At 44.1% G+C, this 24443-nt stretch overlaps 3 protein-coding genes across 4 annotated transcripts in view; 2 read left to right on the forward strand and 1 right to left on the reverse strand.

Moving 5' to 3' along the window:
* The window catches only part of rngtt (RNA guanylyltransferase and 5'-phosphatase), a 68736-nt gene extending 53884 nt beyond the window's left edge, over positions 1-14852 (reverse strand). Inside the window, exons 1-9 of one of the 2 annotated variants that reach the window (XM_047021057.1) lie at positions 14731-14852; positions 14439-14523; positions 13377-13486; positions 13037-13140; positions 12852-12940; positions 10879-10954; positions 9755-10004; positions 9161-9270; positions 8560-8661 (exon numbers count right to left, since the gene is read on the reverse strand). In XM_047021057.1, coding sequence (XP_046877013.1) covers positions 8560-8661; positions 9161-9270; positions 9755-10004; positions 10879-10954; positions 12852-12940; positions 13037-13140; positions 13377-13486; positions 14439-14502 — 905 coding nt within the window. In that variant the 5' untranslated portion in view covers positions 14503-14523; positions 14731-14852. Of the gene's footprint in view, positions 1-8559; positions 8662-9160; positions 9271-9754; positions 10005-10878; positions 10955-12851; positions 12941-13036; positions 13141-13376; positions 13487-14438; positions 14628-14730 lie in introns of both variants that reach the window. The other variant, XM_047021056.1, reaches the window with a different exon arrangement.
* A 1017-nt stretch (positions 14853-15869) lies between these two features.
* Positions 15870-18662, forward strand: pnrc1 (proline-rich nuclear receptor coactivator 1). Its single transcript, XM_047022199.1, has 2 exons — positions 15870-16579; positions 17120-18662. The coding sequence occupies exons 1-2, from the start codon at positions 16169-16171 to the stop codon at positions 17582-17584; spliced, it is 876 nt and encodes a 291-aa protein (XP_046878155.1). The 5' UTR covers positions 15870-16168; the 3' UTR covers positions 17585-18662.
* A 262-nt stretch (positions 18663-18924) lies between these two features.
* LOC124468770 (xaa-Arg dipeptidase-like) lies at positions 18925-22655 on the forward strand. The gene is made up of 7 exons (XM_047021715.1): positions 18925-19449; positions 19609-19757; positions 20051-20193; positions 20315-20469; positions 20609-20744; positions 21383-21490; positions 22389-22655. Exons 1-7 carry the CDS (start codon positions 19036-19038, stop codon positions 22571-22573), a joined length of 1290 nt encoding a protein of 429 aa, XP_046877671.1. The 5' UTR covers positions 18925-19035; the 3' UTR covers positions 22574-22655.
* Positions 22656-24443: the final 1788 nt, after the last annotated feature.

Genomic DNA, 24443 nt, shown 5'->3' on the forward strand with positions numbered 1-24443 from the left:
AGAAAACTAGAGGTAGGTTTAAGTTCTCATGGGAAGGACTTGGAAGCAGGCGACAGGGTGAAACCTTTCCTTCTGCCAGAATCCTGCCTTACAGAGCTGTCTGGGCATTCTGGTGGAAAAACGCAATCATCATCTATGGATTAGAGGTACTTCATTTGCCATCTATAACAGCTGTCTGGGAGTGCTGTGGGTAGCTTCCAGGAGTGTGACAGGTGTGAAATACAAGGAGCCAACATCAGCAGGACCTGGGAGGCCGCCTCTGAGGCAGGCAGAGAGAAAGAAAAATCCCCAAACCAATCAGATATACAAAGACATGCTCTATATGGCTACGGGTGAGTTCCCAAGTTAGAAATTCCACATTGAATAAGCATATCTTTTGGCCTGTCCAAAACCAACCCATAAAGTCCAAACCACTACGCTTTATGCAGGAGATCCGAGTGGATCACACAGGTGTTAACAAAACGCCGGCAATTTCCACATCAAAATCACAAGGATGGTCTAAGCAGTAACCTCACGCTCTCATCACCTGTCTGATCCCTTCAGATGTCAACATGTTCCTACAGCGCAGGGATCAAGAAGCTGCCCTCGGTCGGTCGGTCGGTTGTGCTTTATCTGCAAGTTTCTGCTAGCAGAAGCTATCTGTTGTTGCTCTCCTCCTGTGACTCGACTGGGAAGCAGGAGGGCACATCTGGCTTCCCCAGGGCTTTCTGGCTCAGAGCTTGGATGAGGAAGAGCCATTTGGCTCCATACTGTACGCATGCCACTTTCAAGCTCAAATGCACACCCACACAGAGAGAAAGGGTGTGTAAACTATTACTTCAATTAAGTTCAGTCAGCCTGTTACCCAAGTCCTTCTGTTCCCATACTCATCTCATTTTGTGCAGCACTGTGTAACCTAACCACTTTCCTTTCAACAGATTAATTCACTTTTCGTTTGATTGAATGTATGCTCATCTGCCATTATTCCAAAGTGGTGAGAAATCTACAAGACTATAAACTTCTCAGCAGAACAGTGTTCCTTCTTAACTCTGGTAAAGTAGACTGTTTCCTCTTAATTCCCAGCATGGACAAACCCTCTCCTAATGGAAGACATTGTGAACAAAGAGAAGGAGGGAAAATAGCGGCCTCGACTTATGATCCAATTCTGACTGTTGTTACCATGAGAAACGCCAGGTCATCCTGGCTCTGGGGAGGGGCTGTAATAGTTCTTAGCGCCCACCTCAACTCAGAGATCAATACTGGGCAGGAGGCTTGATACAGCTGGGCAGCCGAGCTCCACTCCCAGTGACGATGGAGGAGAGAGGGCCACAACAGACCTCCATCCAGACACACAGAGAGAGAGGAGGGGGAGCACAGAGAGAGAACAAGGAGAGAGAGAAAGACAAAGAGAATGGGAGAGAGAGAGAGAAAGACAGAGAATGGGAGAGAGAGAGAAAGACAAAGAGAATGGGAGAGAGAGAAAGACTGAGAGAATGGGAGAGAGAGAGAGAATGGGAGAGAGAAAGACCACAAGATAACAGAGAGAGAGAGAGAGAGAGAGAGACAGAGAGAGAGAGAGAGAGAGAAAGACAGAGAGAATGGGAGAGAGAGAGAAAGACAGAGAGAATAGGAGAGAGAAAGACAGAGAGAATGGGAGAGAGAGAGAAAGACAGAGAGAATCGGAGAGAGAGAGAAAAACTGAGCGTGAATGGGAGAGAGAAAGACCACAAGATAACAGAGAGAGAGAGAGAGAGAGCGAGAGAGCGAGAGAGCGAGAGAGCGAGAGAGCGAGAGAGCGAGAGCGAGAGCGAGAGCGAGAGCGAGAGCGAGAGCGAGAGCGAGAGAGAGAGAGAGAGAGAGAGAGAGAGAGAGAGAGAGAGAGAGAGAGAGATACTGGGGTGGCAGGACAATTGAAGGAGATGGATTGGGTGGGGAGTGAAAGAGACCTGACATACTGGAAGATAGGAAATTGTAGATTCACATGAGTTTGAGATTGGTTCAGTGTCTCGAATGGCCTTGCTGAGGCAACAGAGCCACACAAAGTAAATAGAAACGGTCCACACAGCTAGAACATAACATAAAGGAACGCAGGACAAATACATCAAAAGATAACTGTCAGTACAATCTGGACTACAGCACAGACACGTCACCCTCTGAGAAGTGGTTTTGCTGCGGGCCAAAGTGCCCCCCTGCGGTCTAACTGGCATGTTAACGACATCGTTGCTAAGCGTACAATCAGAGAACTCTCTTTCTATTCATTTTAGGGCATGCCCCCCTTCCCCCTTCCCCACACCCCAGTCCTCCGGCTGGGTTTTGTAAGGCACTGATTTGCCCTCATCTGCAAGCCCCAATCCCGGGTACTCGGATCCTAATGAGCAGCAGACGGCACGTTGTGTCTGGAGGCTCCAGCAGCCGAGCCCAGAGGCCTGACTGACAGAGGCCCCACCCTTCCCGGGGGATTGACCAGTAGACCCCAGCAGCTTTGCACATCATTAGTACCAAGAGTCCACTAACCAGGCTGCTTGTCTCACAGCGACCGTGCTGCAGTCAGTGAATTACCCATTTTGGATAAGGGTGAATGCTTTCTTGATAACATTAGGCCCACACGTTATATATAAACACAGTATTCTTGTTAGTGTGTCAATACATAAGCAAGCCCATTTCACTGGACCCATCTCACTGCAGAGTTAACTTTGACACAATTGTCAATGGTCTAAATGCTCTCTCTCCATAAGACTGTTCTGAGGGTTTTAACTTTTAAAAGGGGATCTGACAGATCAGAGAATAAATAAACCCAACAGGCATAATAATTGCTCAGATAGTATCACAGTGTTTCCCACACATAGACTAATTTGTGGCGGTGCGCCACAGAATCAACACCGGCCGCCACACATTGCGTTTCGTTTTTTTTTTTTTTTACTTTCTATTTAGGTTAAAACATGCAGCGTATTCGTTCAGCTGCATTTCCTTTCCCCTGCTCTCCCTCCGTCTCTCTGTTACTGATGCGTCTTTCCCACATATGCACACAGTCACAACATCAGCACACGTTAGCAACAATGCATACAGTACATATGCCGTTCTAGTAAGACCGACAGCTATATCAGCGAGCCTTCAGCATTAGTGCCGTAGCTAAAAGTCGAGGAAAGTTGCGGCTACTTTTCGCTAGGTACCTTACTCACATTTACATTTAGTACTCGAAGTTTCCCCTTCGTTCTTTTGGTGAGAAGTCTCAAGAGCTAGCTACTTACTCGGCGTCATGGAGCCGACCAGTTAAATAGTTGTTTAGCACTAGCGTTGCTACATGCATAATGCAGAAATTATATGTTAGTTGTTGTTCATTTGTGAAGGTGTGAATCATTTTGGATTAATATTTAATGTAAAAATTATTAACAAATTAACTGTGTAACGAATTATTAACGAAGGAATAATTACGACCCCCCCCCCCCCCCCCCCCCCCCCCGTCTGACAACCCCCACCACTCCCCGCCACAATTAGATTTCTAATCTGTGGGAAACACTGGTATCAGATCTATAAACAGACTCTAGATTCATTCAACGATCCTTCAAATGGCAGGCGATAAGGCATAATCTGGCACTTCAGGAACAGATCATTGATTCCTCATTTTGAGAGAATGACAGCATGTTTAGGGCGAGATGAGGGGAGGTGGCGACGTGAGCAGAAACACTTATCCAGCTGCTGGGCTCAGATAAGGCCGTTTCAGGAGCTGCTGGACCATTATTGATCTCAATGTTGTTTATTTCCACCACCGTCTCCTCTTCCTCCGCTCTGAAGCCAGGAGGTGGGTGTGTCTAGTTCTTGACAGGACAGAGATTGGGGAGACGGGAGCAAGACTGTCATTACCTCAAATCAGGCACCCTCTCCTATAGCTGTCACTCCTGTCCTCACCTCCGAGTCCCCCTCTGATCACCAGTCCACTCCTGTCCTGTCCTCACCTCCGAGTCCCCCTCTGATCACCAGTCCACTCCTGTCCTGTCCTCACCTCCGAGTCCCCCTCTGATCACCAGTCCACTCCTGTCCTGTCCTCACCTCCGAGTCCCACTCTGATCACCAGTCCACTCCTGTCCTGTCCTCACCTCCGAGTCCCACTCTGATCACCAGTCCACTCCTGTCCTGTCCTCACCTCAGAGTCCCACTCTGATCACCAGTCCACTCCTGTCCTGCCCCCTCCTCAGAGCCACAGGCCAGACATGTCAAGCTGGCTCAATCACCAACCCCGGTTCAAGAGACAGGTGTGATTAACGGTGACTGGGGAGGGCATCAAAATATGTCAGGCATGTGTAAGCAGCCAATTAAAGTTACAGATTTTGATTTCCTTCAGCAAAGCGGTTCTAGATTGCTATTGCCATTGTCACAGAGCTGTTGAAAGGATGCGGCCGGCCTAGGGAGACCATATGTTGGTTGACTTCTTAGAAAGCCTCCCAACATCCTTACACGGTCCATCTGGCTGGGACACCTTGAGTCCAGAGACATTTCACATATTTTATCTCTTAAATTGTGTTGCTCCCAGGGAAGCTCAACAACACAGAAGATAAGAGCCAAGGATTCTCTGCATAATCAACGTGAAGCCATGGAAATGCATTTTTTAATCGCTTTACACTGTCGCAATGAGAAACATCTGAAGAGAGGGGAAGAAATAAACTACTTGAAAATAATTCTTATAGCTTGAGGTATACTTTCACAGCAAAATGGACACATTAAGATAAGATTATCAATAATTGCGACACAGTTCCTGGGATTAATTAAGGCAGACAGTGTGGTGATTAAAAGCAGAACTAAGCCCATCAAAAGGAGCAGCTATGCTAAACACTATGCAGCCCAGAAAACCACCCTGGGTGTAATTTGTGCCAACTGGCTTGGGCTCACTAAGGGCACTTAATGCTCAAAGGTCAAATATTATTCATGCATTATCCAACTGATCAACAGGACATATGGTTTACAGAGATATGTTGGATATTATATGTTTAATATGATCAGTCTTTTGTTCATGGTAAATTCACTTTACTCTACACTTGTCCATTAGATGATGGCAGGAGAGCCGATCCAGACACATTTTGCTCCCCAACAAACAATGTACTTTCTCTAATGTTCACCTATTTTGAAGGTTCTCTCGTATTCACACAAACAATGTTGAATGCTGCATAAATGAGATGGAACACATTGTCCCACTACAGTTAATGGACTTTCAAAACGCAACCTTAGTTTTGCTACTCATCAGACAAAAGACGGTAATATTAGGCTCATAATGGAACAATGTCCACTGGAGAGAAAATGGGCACGATTTCCTTTTATCCTGTGACATTAAAATGTCACCCAACCTCTTGTTACAGACCACTGCTCATTACCTGTCCCTCACCGCAGGCGAAAAATACAGCTAATCACGTATAGAGCCATCCCCGACGCAAAACACATAATCCTTTCTGCTGTTTTTCAGGCTCCCCTAACCAATGTCAGGCATTTAGCTCGGCACAAACGTTGCCTCAAACTGAATAGAAATAGAAAGACAACGGATAAATAGCTTAACTTTGTTAGGAGAGAACAAAAAACCCCTCCTAAGTTATTACTGTCAGCTTTAACACAAGGCCCGAAAAGCATGTAGACAAAACAGTGCGAGCCCCTGGTAAGTCATTACTGTCAGCTTCTACCAGACGCACAAGGGGCACGGCACACTGAAGGACTACTGTTGCTACACCTGTCAGGAAGCAAGAAAGGAGGCGTGTCGAGACGGGAGGAGAACAGAAGGACGATGATGGCGGGGGAGAACGGCAGGATGCAACGTCAACTCTAAGAAGCCGCTGACGTCACCAGGAGTCGGTTGGTGTGGAAGCCGAATGCAGCGGGGTTCAGCCTTTGATATTGGCCGGGCGCGTTGTTAATGAGGAGCCCCTATTGGGTCACCAGGGGGTCTGAGAAGCTGCCAGTGCACACGCACACACTAAGCAGGTACTGTCTGCTTAGGGTTTTTAATACCAGAGAATGATTCGCTCTGTGGAGGTGCAAGTTTCAACAAATAAAATATAATACTTTAATAATACAACAGGCAGTCTCTGAAGACAAGGTATTTAAAAGAAGGAAATCCACCAGAAGGAAGCGTCACACTGGCATGCTGAGCTGTGACCTGCAGCTTCAATCTGATTGGTGGAAACAACTTGGTGGACAACCTCGCATACCTATTTTTTCTTTAGATGAAACATAAGAAATAGAACGTTTTTTTGTTTTCCCTTTTATCCTGACAACAAAGCAATGTTCCATGTGGTGCTTGTGAGTGCTCAGGTCCCCAGGCTGCAGTGGTGTGCTCTGTAGATGCGTGATCAGACCAAAAACACTTGAACTTAAAGGGGGCTCAATCAACACCCAAAAGGTTTTTTAATTAATTTGTCTGTGTGTGTTTGTCACAGTAGGAGGTCCTAGATGCATTAAAAAAAACTCTGAGAAGAATTTGATAGTAAGAGACTCCAAGGAAGGTGCAATGAGCTGCAGCAATATGCAGTCCACACATGGCTCTGTATCGAAGGAAAAGAGTTATCAAAGAAAGTCCACTGAGAGTGAACCACCACTATCTCTCAATCAGTATCGCTGCTTCAATTATGTCTCTTTCCAGCCATGGGAATAACAGCACTGTGAATCTCCCAGATGATATGTCTTATCGGCCAACAGGCGTCATCTGGCCAAGAGAGATAGATTGATAAACGGAAACCTGAGTCTACTGAAGCAAACCGGCCTCTCACTACAGAAGACAAACAAACCGGCCTCTCACTACAGCAGACAAACAAATGTTTCCCATATGTGCCAAGCCACTGCTCCCGGCTCCTCAATCATACATGAAAGGACCGGAAACTGGCCCTCCAGACTCAACTCCCTGTCAGTCAACCACAGCTCAGTCACAACCAGCATTTGTCATGGGGTCAACTCAAGGTGTCTTGTGCCCGATATGCCAATAATTGCTAAATAGCAACCGCAAGATATCCCGTCAGTTATCAAAACATATCAAGGAACCTATATAGCTAGCAATGTGGTAAGCACCTGACTTCAGATTTTTTTTTGACAGGGAAAGTGAAATGTCGCTAAATGTATCGACAAAGCATGGTTTGGCATCCCCCCGAATATTCAAATCTCGTCAAAATGTCCCCCCCCAATATATTATTATAAAAATATAAATCAAATATAAATCTGCTACGCTACGACAGGCAACCACACACGCTGTTCGAAATCATCATAAAAAATGTATTCATAACTAAACGTAAACAGTTCAGGGGGGGGCCCTCAGACTCCCCAGCAGATTTCGTCCCCCCCAATGTTGACTCCATGGATACGACCTTGCATACGGCCTTGATACAATAGCCCAGTGGTTCTCAACCCTGGTCCTCAAGTACCCCCTGCCCTGCATGTTTTAGCTGTTTCCCTGCTCCAACACACCTGATTCAAATGAATGGGTCGTTATCTAGTTATGCAGAAGCCTGTTAACGACCATTCATTTGAATCCGGGTCGGCTGGGTCATTAGTATTAGGCGAGGGAACGAAGTAGCAAGCGGTTGGTAGAGTACAGACGTTGTTCATCATTTGATGTTTTCTTCTGGCGGCACCTTCCTCAAGGCGAGAATGAGAGCTCACTCCCAGAATAGCAGTTATCCTTCATATGAACTCGAGCTCAACTGAACAGAAAAACATCTCAAACTCTGATAACTCACGCCAGGAACAGTGCAGATTTTGAAGGCCTTTACAAACCCAGCAAGTCTCTCGTCATATAAACTTTCAACGAGTATCAAAGGTTTTACTGAACGAATTAGTGGGTCAAGTCAATTCAAATTAGTCCAATTACAGTTGGACAAATGAATCCCAACTTGTTTCGGTGCTGCAGTCACTTTCCTAGCTATCCTTTTACAGGAAATGTAAGCACTAACATGTAACTGCCCTCATGAAATATTCAGTCTTTTTCCATATAAAAAGGAGAGCTTTTTTATGGCAGACCACCAGAATACTAAAACTCCTTCCCCACAACCTAAGCCTCCAGGGTGAAGAGTGCACTGACTACAGCCTTAGACAGAAAAGTGATTGGGAAGAATGTCTGCACTGCTGGAAATGTTCTTTCACTTGAAGAAGGCACGGGAGACAGCCCCTGGCTACCCCTCCAGCACCCACGCTCCATCCAGCCTGTGATTGCAACCATTAATCTCCTCACAATAGTGCCGATGTCATTCAGCTGACTGAGCTAATCGAAGACGATTAAAACCGGTTGTGGGACTCTGGAGTCCCTTTTCTCCCCAGCTCAACATCTTGACAAACAGACACACTGATGATGAACAGTTAGGGAACGAACACAGGAACTAATTCAGACCTGCCATCAATCGCCATTGTTTGGTAGCTTTAACATACTTTTAATATGCATCCGACTGATTTAAATGCAGTAATGTGTGTATTTAGAGGAAAGTTTGTTTAGCCCCTGAAATTCTAAAATGATAATGGCAAATGGTGCTAACCACTTTTCCAGTGTATGGGGAGAAAATACTATTTAGGTGACAAAGCCAAGAATGATCTAGGATAACCTGGAGAAGGTTAACTCACCGTGTACCGTCGGCCTTCCAGCTGACCTTGTAGGGCTTCTGCTCCAGGAAGCGAAGATTCCGCCTGTCCATAGAAACTGGTTGTGCCCCTGGGAACCCAGACCTGCAACACCAACACACAACATGACAACTGTTTCCATCGACTACCACCTTCATCAAGCATCAGGGACAGGTCAAGCTTAATCAACTACAGGGAGTCAGGTGGCTGAGCGGTTAAGGAATCGGGATACTAATCAGAAGGTTGCTGGTTCGATTCCCAGCTGTGCCAAATAACGTTGTGTCCTTGGGCAAGGCACTTCACCCTACTTGCCTTGGGGGAATTTCCCTGTACTTACTGTAAGTCGCTCTGGATAAGAGCGTCTGCTAAACGACTAAATGTAATGTAAACTACATTCCCCTGTGACATTTGGAAGTTGCGGTAATGCGAAAATGATGCGAACATCTGCAGAATGATCTGGCGGAACATTTTATTTCACTGGAGAAATTACTATTTCATATCCACTCCTATTCTGGACTGGCTTATAAATTCTGAGGGAGCACTTCATGAATGACTCACATATACACACAAGACACGAGTACAGAAACGGCTAATAAATCCTTACTTTTCCCACTCACTGAACTCCTGACACTTGTGTTGAATCGCTCCCAGTTTGGGCTGCGAGGTGACCTGTTTGACACCATTCACTGTAACCCCCTCCAGGAATACAGCACCCTGGTAGGGACACACACACACACACACACAACTTGTTGGAACTTGGCTAACTGTAAAGAAGAAACATTCACAGACTCCTACTCAAACATATTCCTTCAAACACTTTAACAGCATAGATATTACTTTGGGGAAATAACACTGCAAGACTTAGACACGATGCTATCCTTACCAAAGCATTACTGGACTGAATGACTATGTTTCAGTTAAGAGGGCCTATATATTATCATAATTAAAATATTTTGCTCCTCTGGGGATTTAAGCCCATTTGCTTCGTTTTGTTCAGTACGGCAGCTCTATATCCTCCAGGACTAAACATTAGATGCTCATTTGCACAGGCTGTCTGACATCAGAGCAGACCCCACATGGCACACTGCAAGGGCTTAATGTCATACGGAGCGGAACCAATGGAGGAGCAGCCTCCTTCCTGCTTCCTCCTTCCTGCTTCCTCCTTCCTGCTTCCTGTCCCAGTGCTTCCCTCTCTCACCATTTTCAACCTCTCTTTCTTCCGTTTCCCCGGCGCCGACCCGGAAGAGCTGGGGCCCGACTCCTGGCCAATCACGTTCCCGTCGTCGTCCACATCACCATCGTCGTCGTCGAAGCACCACTCGGGCAATGGCGGGGCGGCGGGCGCGTCCTCCACGTCTCCATAGCGACGGAAGAGTTCCTTGAGGTAGTCTCCCTTGTAGATCCCGGGGGCTCTGGCCTGGGAGTACGCAGCCACTGCCGCCTCCACACTGACCAATGGGGAGGAGACGCAGAAAGGAAACACAACTTGGAACAGATATATTCCAACAAAGAAGGTCACCAATGGAGATTTACTCAACATGTTAATTTCCCCCCTTATTTATTTCCTTTTCAATATTCTTATGTCTTAATTTATATTCTTGTTATTATTATTACTACATTTTAGTAAATATCCTTACTGAGGTACTTTATTACTGATTTAAAAATAATATATATACAATTATCGAAATTGACATTCCTAACATCATGAGGCACTCTGACCTCACTGCAGCACCCTACATAGTGTCTGCAGAGCACATCAGTGTGCATGACCTGACTGCATCTCATCAGATTACTGCTGGTAAGGAATGGGGACAAAGGCCATTTCTCTTAGTATGTTTCCAATGTCGATAGTCAAGGACAAGCAATTGGATTTGATATTGTGATTGGGAGGAAATGAAGTTCCCAAAGAGAGGGCAGAGAGGGCTCCATCATTTATCCACAGAGAGATCAGAGAGCTTCTACCTCGAACCTTTCCAGTTCGGAGGATATAAGCTCATTTAGCCCTGCTCTCCTCAGTCAATTATTCAGCCCTTCAGTCTTCACCAACCAAGGAGACTTTAGTGGTACTGACAACATCTGTACGGTGTAGAGAACCAGGCGTGGGCCTGAGTCAGCTGTCCCCACTACACACACCCAGCTTCTCAGGAGACAAGAGGGGGTCAATCTTCTACCAACGAGTGATGATGAAAACTGCTTAGGGATTTACGCCGTGATAATGTTAGGAATCCCTTTAAGACTTTCTGACAGTGGGTGACACACGCAGAGCCCACCTCAAGCAGAAGGCAGCCCCAGAGCTGAGGGGACCTGTCGACCTGGCCTTACCTCCAGTCCATCTTCTCCACCAGGTACGCACAGACCAGAAAGCCTGTCCGATTGAAGCCGTGAGTGCAATGGACACCTGTGGGAGAACAAAGAGAGCTCAGCTGTCTCACTGTGTGTGTGTATGTGTGTTTGTGAGTGTGTGTGTGTGTGTGTGTGTGAGTGTGTGATCAATTAAATAAAAAGAGGCAGAAGAACTCCAATAACCCGGTCAGCTCTATAGCATCTCATTAAGTGTTCTCGTCTGCAGGATCAATATGGTGGAGTCAAGAGGGGTGGAGCAGTGTCCAGTGCAAATAGGGTTGCGGACAGGCACTCAATTGTCTCCCAGGCAGTGCTCTTCTTAGTGAGAGCTTCACAGTTAAAACCAGTTCATCTAGTGTCTGTTGGAGCTTGTCTGGGGAAATACACGACAAAACCAGTCGAACACTGGAGGTGCTGTAGAAGAAGTTTGGTTCTGACCTTTGGTGACAAGGTTTATTACCAAACCTTGGTGAGAATTTTCAAGAAAGCAAAGGTTGGTGGATCAACACATCAGCTCAACAATCAAGTAATCTGAACAAGCGTTGATTTAGCCCTTCTCTAAAAAAATTAATAAACATAGAATGCATTCCATGGCAGTCTGGCACTACACCTCCCACAGCCTACCGTAGACCTCCTCAACCCACTACAAGGAGGATTCCAACATCTCTATATAGCTTATTGCAACAATCATGAGAGAGCAAGTCCTCCCAGTCTCCCTCTCACTGACCTTCAAACCAGGAGAGCGGCAGAGAGAAGGACTGTCCCCTGGTCTCGGACACAGCTGGGAGAGGGCTGCATGTCTCACAACCACCCTTCACTCATCAGCCACAGGCACGACAAAACGCTAGCCGTCTACCAAAACTAATGGAATATGGTGTCTACACCAACAGAGATGGAGGTGATGATAACAGGTGTTGAAAATCACCAGCCCCCATTTCTCATTTCAACGTCTGGACCAATTCAAGATCCGGTCACGAACACGGTTATCAGCAGGAGGTGGCAGGATTGGGGGACATCTTTAAAATGTATAGTCTTACATCTAGAAAGATCCCAACAACAACCCCGCACTAGGAGGTTGGCACCGTTATGTGGTTGGCTTTGAGGCGACAGGCTGAAAACAGGGTTCAGTAGAGCCCCCTGGTGGTCTACACGTGAACTACATGAGTCTCTGTCCTACAGGCTGGTTCTTGTAGGCAAGGTGTTTCCACTGTCATTAGACACAGGTGCAGTGCAGCACAATTCATTAAATATGTATTGATCATTGAATTAGTTATGTTACTATCACAGTCACAAAATATGGTAAGTACCAACAAAACTATCTATGGATGGAGAACCTCCACAAAATACATTATTATACAACTTTAGCTAAGAAATTGTGCCATATATCTCATGCAACAAAGTCAACCAAATGGAACGAAAACAAACGCATATTTTCATCAACATTTTGATGAGTGAAAGTGAAGGGCTGTCAGGAAAAGCCCCTTGTTGATGCAAACCACATTAGGCAACCACGCAAGTGCATCTGTACCCATGTATCCGAGACTAATTCAGCTTGTCATTTCTCATCATTGAGGGCTAATTACCAGGGGTTAACGACAGGGCTTTCTGTCAACTACAAACATGGAAAAAGTTATTTTCTAGCTCCCTCTAGCGTCCCATGCCAACATCAACTTGATACAGTCATGAAATATCCTGCACTGGCTTTGTGAGTTGAACCCATATCTAACTTTATTGAGAAATAGCAGACCAACAAAAAAAAGGAAATACTCTAACCTCACACTCTATCCTACAACTAGTGATGCACCTCAATGAATATTTATTTATCTATTTATTAATTGTTATTTAGCTGTGGCAGTTAATGTCCACAGCACCTTAAGTTTTTAGCTGTCTGTTGCTGCCTCTACTGTTTTGTTGTTTTTGTGACAATGACATATAAAGTACTTTGAACTTACCTATTAATTCTGTAGGATTCTTCTCGATGAAATGCCCACACAGTCTAATAAACATCTCGGTGGTTTCTGTTGAGGGGCACTCTCCATGGCTAAGGACCAAGAACAACAGAATGGAGGATAAATATCTTAGTCACTCTACTAATTCAACCATGCTTTTAAGGGTCTTAGAAACTCAAGTGTCTTACCCTTTACATTGAAGTTTCACATATTTAATGCCCTCTTTTTCGATTTCGTTCCGGTCATAAAAACGTGTAGTGTTTGTTAAGTCGACTAACAACCCCATTTTTACCTGAAAGAGAGCAAGAGTGAGTTGTAGGCCTGTTCTTTGAGGACAGAAACAGATATGTTAGTGCTTTTGTATCGGGACTGGATTTTGGGGTATGCATGCACAGCACAGAGAGAGAACAATTAAAGCCTTTCAAAACATTGCCATCACACTGCAAGATTGTTAAACTTAAAAATACTTTCATAATAATTTTTACTAGAACAGAAAAAAGGAGAAGAGCAACAAAAAAAATGTCTTACCTTGAGACTTTTTAAATAGTTTGATAACATGCTTGGATTAAATCTGTTCTCCTCTGGGACTTTGTCATCATATTTGGGCCCCAGCATTGTTTTCATTGGCAGGAACTTAGCTGAAGGGTATTACAGAAATTGGGTTAGGGGGAATCACATTATAACAAGGTACAGGGGGAGTCAGGTGGCTGAGCGGTTAGAGCTATGGGCTAGTAATCTGAGGGTTGGCTGTTCGATTCCCGGCCGGTGCACATGTCACACATCACCCTACTTGCCTCGGGGAGAATGTCCCTGTACTTACTGTAAGTCGCTCTGGATAAGAGTGTATGCTTAATGACTAAATGTAAATTAAACTGGCTGATTAAATTTAGATTATTTAAATTATTGTCTTATTTGCCAGCTACCGGTGTACAGTTGATGTACACCGATGCTGGAAAACTCTTTCTTGGTCAAATATACTGATTTGTTTTGACACGTGACTCAACCCTGTGTTTAGTCCCCATCATTCACTCGGTGACGATCAGAAACTAGATCTCAGTGTTTCATAGGGGTTTTCTCCACTATATCATGTAGACTGCTATCTAGGTCACAGGGCAAGATAATAACAAGTAAACATTGCCTGTGGCTAGCTGACAATTAAGTATTTTTGTTTTGGTAGCCCAAGACACCCGGCAAAATGCATACGTTTGCAGCTGGTTTCTATCTTTGTAAGTAGCTGGCTGTCCCGTTTTCACCTAATCAACAGAATAAAGTCATGGCAACTGGATACCTTTAATAGCCACAAAAAGTATGATGTAATCATAAACATTATTACTAACGTTAAGTTGTTAAAGTGCAATGGTTACATTTCAAGCACCAAAGAAAGATTATATTATGTTGGCAACTCTACTCTGGGACTGATCTGATTTCAGATAACCAGGTTTACTCCACCGTCACCGTCCTTACGTTGAGCGCGGTCAATTGTATACGAACGTACGTACAACATGCAATGCGACACAAGCTAGGCTACCTAGCACTCTGTGCGAGCAGCTAGCTACGTAGCTAGCTCAATGCTAAATAATATTGCCTTACCTGCAACTGGTTGTCCTCTTCTAGGACAATTCCGCCATCGAGGTGGAGGTTCAGTATGTGACATTATGTCCAGCAAATGAGGCTACTGTAAATTTTCACAAGCCGAGGTTAGGTCGGCTAGCTTAGCATCGGTGTGTACTTCTTTCTCCTCCAGCCCCTGAGATCACTCTTCACCGCGGGCTGACAGGCCTTCGCAATTAGGAGTGAATAAAGAGATTAAGGGGCCTATCTACACCTAAACCGCCTCACCTACAAAGTGAGATAACGGTCCAAATAATAAAAGATTACTTACAATAGGTAAATGTCCCAGAAGAATAATGTTTTGTCTGTCTCAAGCATCTGGTGCACTGCTCATGATTGTGAACTACAACTAAATTCTCCACATTGCTTCCAAAACAGACCAGTGTGCATTGCGCCAAGTCAATTGTTGCAGTTACTTGAAATGGCCAGTAGATGGTAGTATAATTCCAAAATGTCTATATTTTTTATTCTTAGGTTATTATTTTCCTTTGACATAATTATAGACAATGTCATTAATGTATTCAAATAAAACCTTCTCTGGTTAGTTTGTAATGTTGATTGAAGTAGTTCACACAAGATAAATACAACATCATGAAACCTTACTAATCATATTATATAATTATCAAACAAATGACTAAATATTGAGTAGACGGGAAGCAATAAAGAGTAGTGTGCTTATTTGTTTGTATGTGTGTGTGTTTGGGGGGGTCGGGGGGGGTGACGGGTGACAAGTTATTCAGTGACCAATCATATGTTAGGCAGTCTGCACATGTGATGAGATTTTCTCCTAGCAACACCAGAGATGCAGCTGTTGCCTAGCAGATTTGATGCAGCAGATCCAACCACCAGGCGGCTGACAGATGAGCAAATTAAGAGTTCAGCAACAGTTTCACCATATCATGTCTCTCTCTCTCTCTCTCTCTTTCTCTCTGTTAATATAGAGCAGGGACAAACATAAAATGTGTAGCACATTCAAGATCCGGTGAAAATTGGCGCGTGTAATGATATGTAACGATCGAAGAACTGTCTGCTTATCATTTGTAGTGTTTTTTTTCCTCACTAATTCCAACATCTCCAGTTGTGATTTGATAGCAGACATGCATGAGCTGCACGACAACAACGTTTAGAACATCTAATATAGCCTACCGTTTCTGAAAAGGGATTAGATTACATGCGACCAATGACATAATGTTCATGACGTAATTTGAAACGTGAGAACCTGCTAGAACCTGCATTTTCTAGTAGTTGTGTTTAGATAATTTAACTAGCAGGAATAATTGATACACGCATTCAATTCCTTATCGTTGATAAAAATTGTTGATTAGCGTTGATGTTGCCATTCTTTGTAAAGAAACGAGTGGGCGTGTTTCTTCTTCTTTTACAACCAGGAAGTTCCTACGCTGCGCCATTTCCATCGTTTCACGGACAGCAAGCAAGCTGCGCCATCTCGGGACTTCGTGGACCGTGCAGTAAACGGTCGTACATAAAACGGCCGTACATAGTCAGCTATCGGCATATTTAATTAACCGACAACATCAGATCTCAGATCTATCAATGTTCGGTACATACTTCGACTCAAAGTTTGCCAACAACATTGGATGGTATGTCGCTATCTTGTTAACGGGAGTTTCGTGGTGTGTAATTGTTAGCTAGCTAAGTGCTAACTATTAGCTAGTTAGCTTGAAGTTATCTTAAATTTTTACAAGTCGATGTATCCTCCATCGCCGCCTCCACGGGATTTGGAAATCATGCTGGGCGAGTCACTAGGTCATTACATCGAGTCAAACCTTGATAACGTCGAAAATAACAAGCCACAAGCCTTGACCTCTCACAATGCTGGTGCTAACCTAACCAAAACAAGGCAAACCTTGTTAAAGAAAGGGGGTAAGAAAGTGCGTTCGGCGTCGTCGGGGTTGCAGCGTCCCCAGCACCACTGCCAGCAGCCTAACCAGAAACACCAAGTCCTGCTGAGGAACAACCCCACGCGCCTCGCAGACATCAACAACAACAATGTCGCAGTTTCGTCAAAGTCCCAAGCGCAGTCCAACATTGAGCTCGCTAATGGTCGCGCTCAGTCAACAGTGTTGACTCTTCATCACAAACAGGGAACAAAGAAAGAGGTATGTAGATAAATGTGTTCGTAAATGCTATGATCATGGTACTTTTTTACCGTTAATGTGACGTTTGATTTTACATTTCAAATTTGTAGAATGTTTAATAGCTTACTACAGGGCGAGTATACAGTGTAAGAATAACGGCTGGGATGACAAAACGAAACTAGGTTCAGGGTGAAATGTCAGGCATCTTGAAATGTATATAGTGACGTAGGTTGTTCCACAACACAAGGATGTGATCACGTAATATACTAAGCCTAATATTCGACCTACCGATACTGGATCTGTGCAATCCAATCAATCCCATCCTTTTTTTTTTTATTATATCGAAAGTCGTAACTGGCGGACGTGCGTTTTGGAAGCTTGTTTATGAGGCAGTGACATAGCTATATGAAGACCTGGTAAAAAACAATTTTTACAATTTGAGTAAGACAGAACAGTTTCAGAACTGTTACTTTAGTTTCTCTTGAACATATATATATATTGCTATATTTAAAAAATCGTATTATTTAGCATTCATTAATCAGTTTTCTCTCTACTTCCCAGCTGCTGAAGTCGAAAGGCGGAAAAGTTGAGCGATGTACCATTCAGTCCGGAGGCCAGCCCGTTCACAGCTTGAGTAAACATGATCAGCCTGTTCAAAATCTGAATGCTCGGAGTCACCGGGCCAAACACAGCCATGCGCCTGGCAGTACTCAGTCTACTAAGAAGCCAGACAACGTCAACCAGAAGAAACCCATTTCCCCCTTCCAGCACCACCTCAGCGATGTGAAACCCTTCAACTCACCCGACAACATCACGGTGGTCGCCGCCGTTTCAACGCCGTCCGAAGAGGAGTTTAGAGACGGTGAGAAGATTTATGCTGGAGCTAAATTCAGTGAGCCCCCCTCTCCAAGTGTGCTACCAAAACCACCCAGTCACTGGGTCGGGACGAACAGGGCCCAACACCCTAACCCCAGCCGAGAGCAAATGACTTTTCATTTGAAGTCTCTGCTGAAAGTTCAGGATTAGCAGTGATCACATTGTTTAGTTTCTCGAAAACAGCCCCTCTCCTCAGCGCTAAAATTTGGCTTTGAGGTAATCCAGCGTCAGGAGTGTAACTTCCTTCAACAGAATGTATTGAGTTTTGTTCTGTAATACAATTTCAGCAGAAGTGGCCTTGTGTTAATTGGGTTTTTAAATGAACATGTGTAAATGTACATATTGTAAACATGTAATATAATTGTATATGTTTCATGTTATTTTAACTGAAAGTATAGTTTTGTTACTGAAGCCTGCAATCAGATGTTCCCCTTGAACTGGTGCATTTTTGTACAGTTCTGTGAATGGGCTGCAATACCCATTGGGGCACATAGAGTGTAAGAGATTTTCTTACCTATTTGCACAAGACTGAAAACCAACATGGGTCCTGTTAGTAGCAAGCGAAGAGTTGAGAAAGTTAGGGGTTCTGTGAATCTCAGCCCATCGTGGCTGCTATTGCCTGAATGCACTGCAGAGACAACCCACAATCTTCAGGGAACTCTGGAAGGTCCAAGAAGGGAGTGAGAATGTGAAAGTATCAAAAATCAAGGATTTACTCTAGCAGGGACGTTTGCTGTGGGAAACAGACATTCAGCATTGACACTGAGTGTGTTTTCTTTTCCATTTCTAGCACTGACATTATTTCTATTTTTAGATATTTTCAAAAGACTTTGTAACTTTGTTTCACATACCTGTTTTCCCGTTGGTTTCAGTGTTGCGTTTCATTTGAAGCACTGAAAATGTTTACCAAAAGTATGTTTGAAGATGATTCAAGTTCTGTGAATGATCTTTATATTATTATGTAACACACTTTACCCCAGATGCTTTGGAGCAAGGCAGCTTCTAGATCTTTTTTTATGACTCAGTGATGTCACACAAATGGAGAAATTGTATTACTGTACAGAAACCTCATGATACATTTTGTTGAAAGCAAAAAAAAATGTGTCCAGTGACCAAATTGTGATATGTTTAAAGAAATGCATTCCCACGTTGCAATTTGAAAGATATTTTTTTATGATGCATTTCATATCCAAATTAAAATTTACATTAAACTATTGGCAACCCCCAATAAATAGTCTGTGTGCTTATTAGTCCAACATGCTTACTTGATGGCTCAGTTTCTGTCGGTTCAGTGTTACTATTCAGAAGACCAAGCAGTTACACGAGACAGTGGCGTAAACATGTCTTGAGGCGCTCAATCTTAAAGGCCACTGTGAGTGTAGAATCAAGTGTCTCAAGCGTGGACCAATCCGGTTGGGGAAGCGGCAGTGCTGCCCTCTGCCGACCAAAATGTGTCATACAGCATGTTTACTTGCGAGGAAAAGTTTGTGGTCAAAGTTTCAGCACTCTCTTGTGGGGAGGACACGTTATCACGTAATGTGTAAAGTATTATCTCTGAAGAAAGTTAGTGCTGAGAGACAGTTTATATTCATCTTAGGACAATGGCTCAGTCCGTTTCCCCAGACTTGCTCTTAAAGCTTAAACAGCAAGTTGGACGATGTATTGACGATGCAAAAGACAAGCTTTATAGTTTAAGTAATGATATATGGAGTTGCCCAGAACTGGCATATGAAGAGAGAAAGGCTCACGACAGATTGGTAGTCTTTTTCTCAGAGGAAAATGGATGGAAAGTGGAGAAACATTTTAAACTTGAGACGGCATTTCGTGCCACGTGGGGACCCTGTGGTCGTAAGGAAGGACAGCTGATAAACATAGGTTTTTTGTGCGAATACGACGCACTGCCTGGGATAGGACATGCGTGTGGCCACAATCTGATCGCCGAAGTAGGAGCCGCTTCTGCCATTGGTTTAAAGGCAATGATTGAAGGAACGTCCGATTTCCCTGCGCGCGTCCAAGTAAGGTCGTCCATGTCATTTCGCTTCTTGGAACTGCTTTAGAAGCGGATTTGCGTTTCATTAACTGCATATTTTGATCGCGATAGGATGGCAAACATGTATCATATTATCATGCACGGTCTTTTATATAGTTGATATGGATTCTTGTTCTGCTCTCAGGTGACCGTGTTGGGTACCCCGGCTGAGGAGGATGTAGGGGGTAAAGCCGATATGATGAAGCAGGGAGCGTTTGATGGGTTGGATGTTGTGTTTATGGCGCACCCTTCTCAAGAGGATGCCCCGTATCTACCAGATGTTGCTGAACATGAGTACATATTACAGCATTATATCCCACCAACAAGACTTTTACAAACCTGTACATGATTTCCAAAGCCATGCAAATCAATATCCGTAATAGCAGTTTTCGGCACACTACAAACAACAAATGTAAAATGCACCAGAGTTCTATGGCTGTTGCTATAGAAGGCCTTGTGTTGCATTGAAGTGGAGCTATATCAGGCTTACCAGGCCAGTAGCCTGGTATGCCTCTGCCCTGCTCCCAGAATAGACAGACACAGTGTGACAACCAATGCCCTGATCTGGTGTCTGATATCCTGTTCAGTGTGGTGGTAAAGTACCACGGCAAGGCGAGCCATGCAGCCAGTCACCCATGGGCAGGCATCAATGCTCTGGACGCTGCTGTGCTGGCCTACAACAACATCTCTGTGCTCAGACAACAACTGAAACCTGACTGGAGAGTCCATGGTGAGACACTGGTCAGTTAGTCACTAATGTGCACTTTGGTACATCATGGTGATGTATAGTTTTATGGGCTGTTGTGCCAGGATCTCAAAGCTAACGACAATCTAAACCCCCGACTGTGCAGGAGTTATTAAAAATGGAGGGGTAAAACCCAACATCATTCCTGACTACACAGAGCTGGAGTACTATCTGCGTACTCCATCGCGTAAAGATCTACCCACCATCAAGGCCAAAGCTGAGATGTGCTTTAGGTCTGCTGCCATGGCGACTGGCTGCCAAGTAAGTTAAATATTAAATCCCCTGTTTGGATAAGAGATATACGGTTTAGGTAATGTCAAGATTGTTTACTGTTGACAATTATCGCTGTCGTTCAGAAGTGAGACAAGCTGATGAACTCAGATGAATATGCCTTCTTCAGGTTGAAGTTGAGTTTGCGAGAAATGCTTTTGACAATATCCTGAGAAATACCACTCTGGAACACCTGTATGAAACTAACGGAAAGGACTTGGGGATGGAATTTACCACAGATCAGGAGGTTCTCAAAAACTCTTCTGGTGAGAAATGTGAAAGTCACTTCGAAACTAATGTTGGAATGTAAAGTCTGCTACATCTTACTTACACACACAGATATCTGATGTCCTCAGCTGTCCTTAGACTATGTCAAATGATATGTGTTTATGGTTTTATGTTACATCCTATTTATCTTGACCTTTGTAGCCAGAAAGATTGTACTCATTCTCTGTCTGCTGTTCATTATCTCTGTATTCTGCATGCTTGAAACAAAGGCAGATATAACCTACAGCCACTTCTAACTGAGTTATCTCCTAAACATTCACAGTTATTCATCTGGCAGATGCTTAATGCAAATCAACCTATAAATAAGGCATACAGTGCAAAATTCTAACAGTATTACAGTGGTTAATGCTAAGGTATAGTGTGTTTAAGACACTACAAGAACAACATCAAAACTCAAATACAACATTGCACAGTTTTGCAGATGCAGTCTGTAATACAGAAAGTGCATGAACTGAACACCAACACAAACCATCTCTGTTCTTCTTGTAACATGGCCCTCTTGTGGTCAGTTAGAGAAGATTTCACACTTGGAATATTTTCAAAAATTTGCTGATTGTGCAACTGTTGTGATACAACATCATGATGTAAGACTCTTTATGGTGTTTGAAACTGACAGGATCTACAGACTTTGGCAACGTGTCTTTTATCATTCCTGGAATCCATCCCTACTTCTACATCGGTACTGACGCTCTGAATCACACAGAGGAATATACCATCGCTTCTGGTAAGACCAAGACATGGTACCAAGATAGGAAGACAAAGTGTTTAGGTTCAAAAGTCTAAGTATTAGAAATAATCACGTGTTACATTATTGTCTGTAGTACACACGTCCAGATGTCCTCTCTGTGATGTCCTCTCTGTGATGTCCTCTCTGTGATGTCCTCTCTGTGATGTCCTCTCTGTGATGTCCTCTCTGTGATGTCCTCTCTGTGATGTCCTCTCTGTGATGTCCTCTCTGTGATGTCCTCTCTGTGATGTCCTCTCTGTGATGTCCTCTCTGTGATGTCCTCTCTGTGATGTCCTCTCTGTGATGTCCTCTCTGTGATGTCCTCTCTGTGATGTCCTCTCTGTGATGTCCTCTCTGTGATGTCCTCTCTGTGATGTCCTCTCTGTGATGTCCTCTCTGTGATGTCCTCTCTGTGATGTCCTCTCTGTGATGTCCTCTCTGTGATGTCCTCTCTGTGATGTCCTCTCTGTGATGTCCTCTCTGTGATGTCCTCTCTGTGATGTCCTCTCTGTGATGTCCTCTCTGTGATGTCCTCTCTGTGATGTCCTCTCTGTGATGTCCTCTCTGTGATGTCCTCTCTGTGATGTCCTCTCTGTGATGTCCTCTCTGTGATGTCCTCTCTGTGATGTCCTCTCTGTGATGTCCTCTCTGTGATGTCCTCTCTGTGATGTCCTCTCTGTGATGTCCTCTCTGTGATGTCCTCTCTGTGATGTCCTCTCTGTGATGTCCTCTCTGTGATGTCCTCTCTGTGATGTCCTCTCTGTGATTGCGTTTGAACTTGAATTTGAACTGTCTGTGATTGTGTCTTGTGTCCTATTTTGGCTCTTTGGCTAACAGCTGTTATTTTTCAATGCGCTTTATAAATACAACTGATTGACTGACTGACTCCTTCCAGGTGATGAGAAAGCCCAGTTCTACACACTGAGAGCAGCCAAGGCCCTGGCCATGACAGCCCTGGATGTCCTGCTGTGCCCAGAGCTGCTGCACAGGGTCAGGGAGACGTTTACGGAGGAAAAACTGAAGGAGGAGCAGATTCTGAGGGGCAGCCTGCCCTGTGAAGGAGCAGCTGGCCAGCACTGAGAGCACACACACACACACATAGACACACACTGAGCGCACACACACATAGACACACACTGAGCGCACACACACATAGACACACACTGAGAGCACACACACACACATAGACATACACTGAGAGCACACACACACACACATAGACACACACTGAGCGCACACACACATAGACACACACTGAGAGCACACACACACACATAGACATACACTGAGAGCACACACACACACACATAGACACACACTGAGCGCACACACACATAGACACACACTGAGAGCACACACACACACATAGACATACACTGAGAGCACACACACACACACATAGACACACACTGAGCGCACACACACATAGACACACACTGAGAGCACACACACACACATAGACATACACTGAGAGCACACACACACACACATAGACACACACTGAGCGCACACACACATAGACACACACTGAGAGCACACACACACACATAGACATACACTGAGAGCACACACACACACACACACACATAGACACACACTGAGCGCACACACACATAGACACACACTGAGAGCACACACACACACACATAGACACACACTGAGCACACACACACATAGACACACACTGAGAGCACACACACACACATAGACATACACTGAGCGCACACACACATAGACACACACTGAGAGCACACACACACACATAGACACACACTGAGAGCACACACACACACACATAGACATACACTGAGCACACACACACATAGACACACACTGAGAGCACACACACACACATAGACATACACTAAGAGCACACACACACACACATAGACACACACTGAGCGCACACACACATAGACACACACTGAGAGCACACACACACACATAGACATACACTGAGAGCACACACACACACACATAGACACACACTGAGCGCACACACACATAGACACACACTGAGAGCACACACACACACATAGACATACACTGAGAGCACACACACACACACATAGACACACACTGAGCGCACACACACATAGACACACACTGAGAGCACACACACACACATAGACATACACTGAGAGCACACACACACACACACATAGACACACACTGAGCGCACACACACATAGACACACACTGAGCGCACACACACATAGACACACACTGAGCGCACACAAACTCACAAATTATGTGAATCACATAATGTGTGATGTGATGCATTGCCATGTTGTTTCATATATACAATACAATGAACAGTATACAATACAATGAACAGTATACAATACAATGAACAGTATACAAAACAACAACAATTCTACTTTTATCCCACACTAAGGGATTTAGAATGTTATAAACCATGGTAAACATGTAGGTTGCATCGTTGAAAAAATAAAAAACTGTACTCTGATAGTATGCCAAAAAATAAAGTAATCCCAATATAGTTTGATGAATATCTTGATATTTTTCATTGGTAGATATATCCCTATCCCAGGCTTTAGTAGAAATGACGTTTAATCCTCAACAGATGCCACGTCTATATTGCATAAATCTATAAGTGGCTTACAAAGGAAGGTTTCTATAGTATAATTAGAGTAATCTGATCCTGTTCTATTCACTAAGGTCAAAACACCTACACACAAATGACCCCCACACATTGAGTCATTCACTGAACAGGTTTGAGAAGAAAACATTTTTTTTATTTGATTAAAATATATATATATATTTATATATATATATTCGAGGTACAGAGCAACAGATGGAATGATAAAAAAAATCCTGATTATTTCCTACGAAGAGGATTTCTGAAGAGTTGAAGGAAAGGTTAACTGAGAAGTGCAAGAGTAGGGTCATCAAAAAAAGATATTTAAATGCATTCTAATAATGTCTC

The sequence above is a fragment of the Hypomesus transpacificus genome, chromosome 6 (genome assembly GCF_021917145.1).
Source record: "Hypomesus transpacificus isolate Combined female chromosome 6, fHypTra1, whole genome shotgun sequence".
Taxonomy (NCBI): domain Eukaryota; kingdom Metazoa; phylum Chordata; class Actinopteri; order Osmeriformes; family Osmeridae; genus Hypomesus; species Hypomesus transpacificus.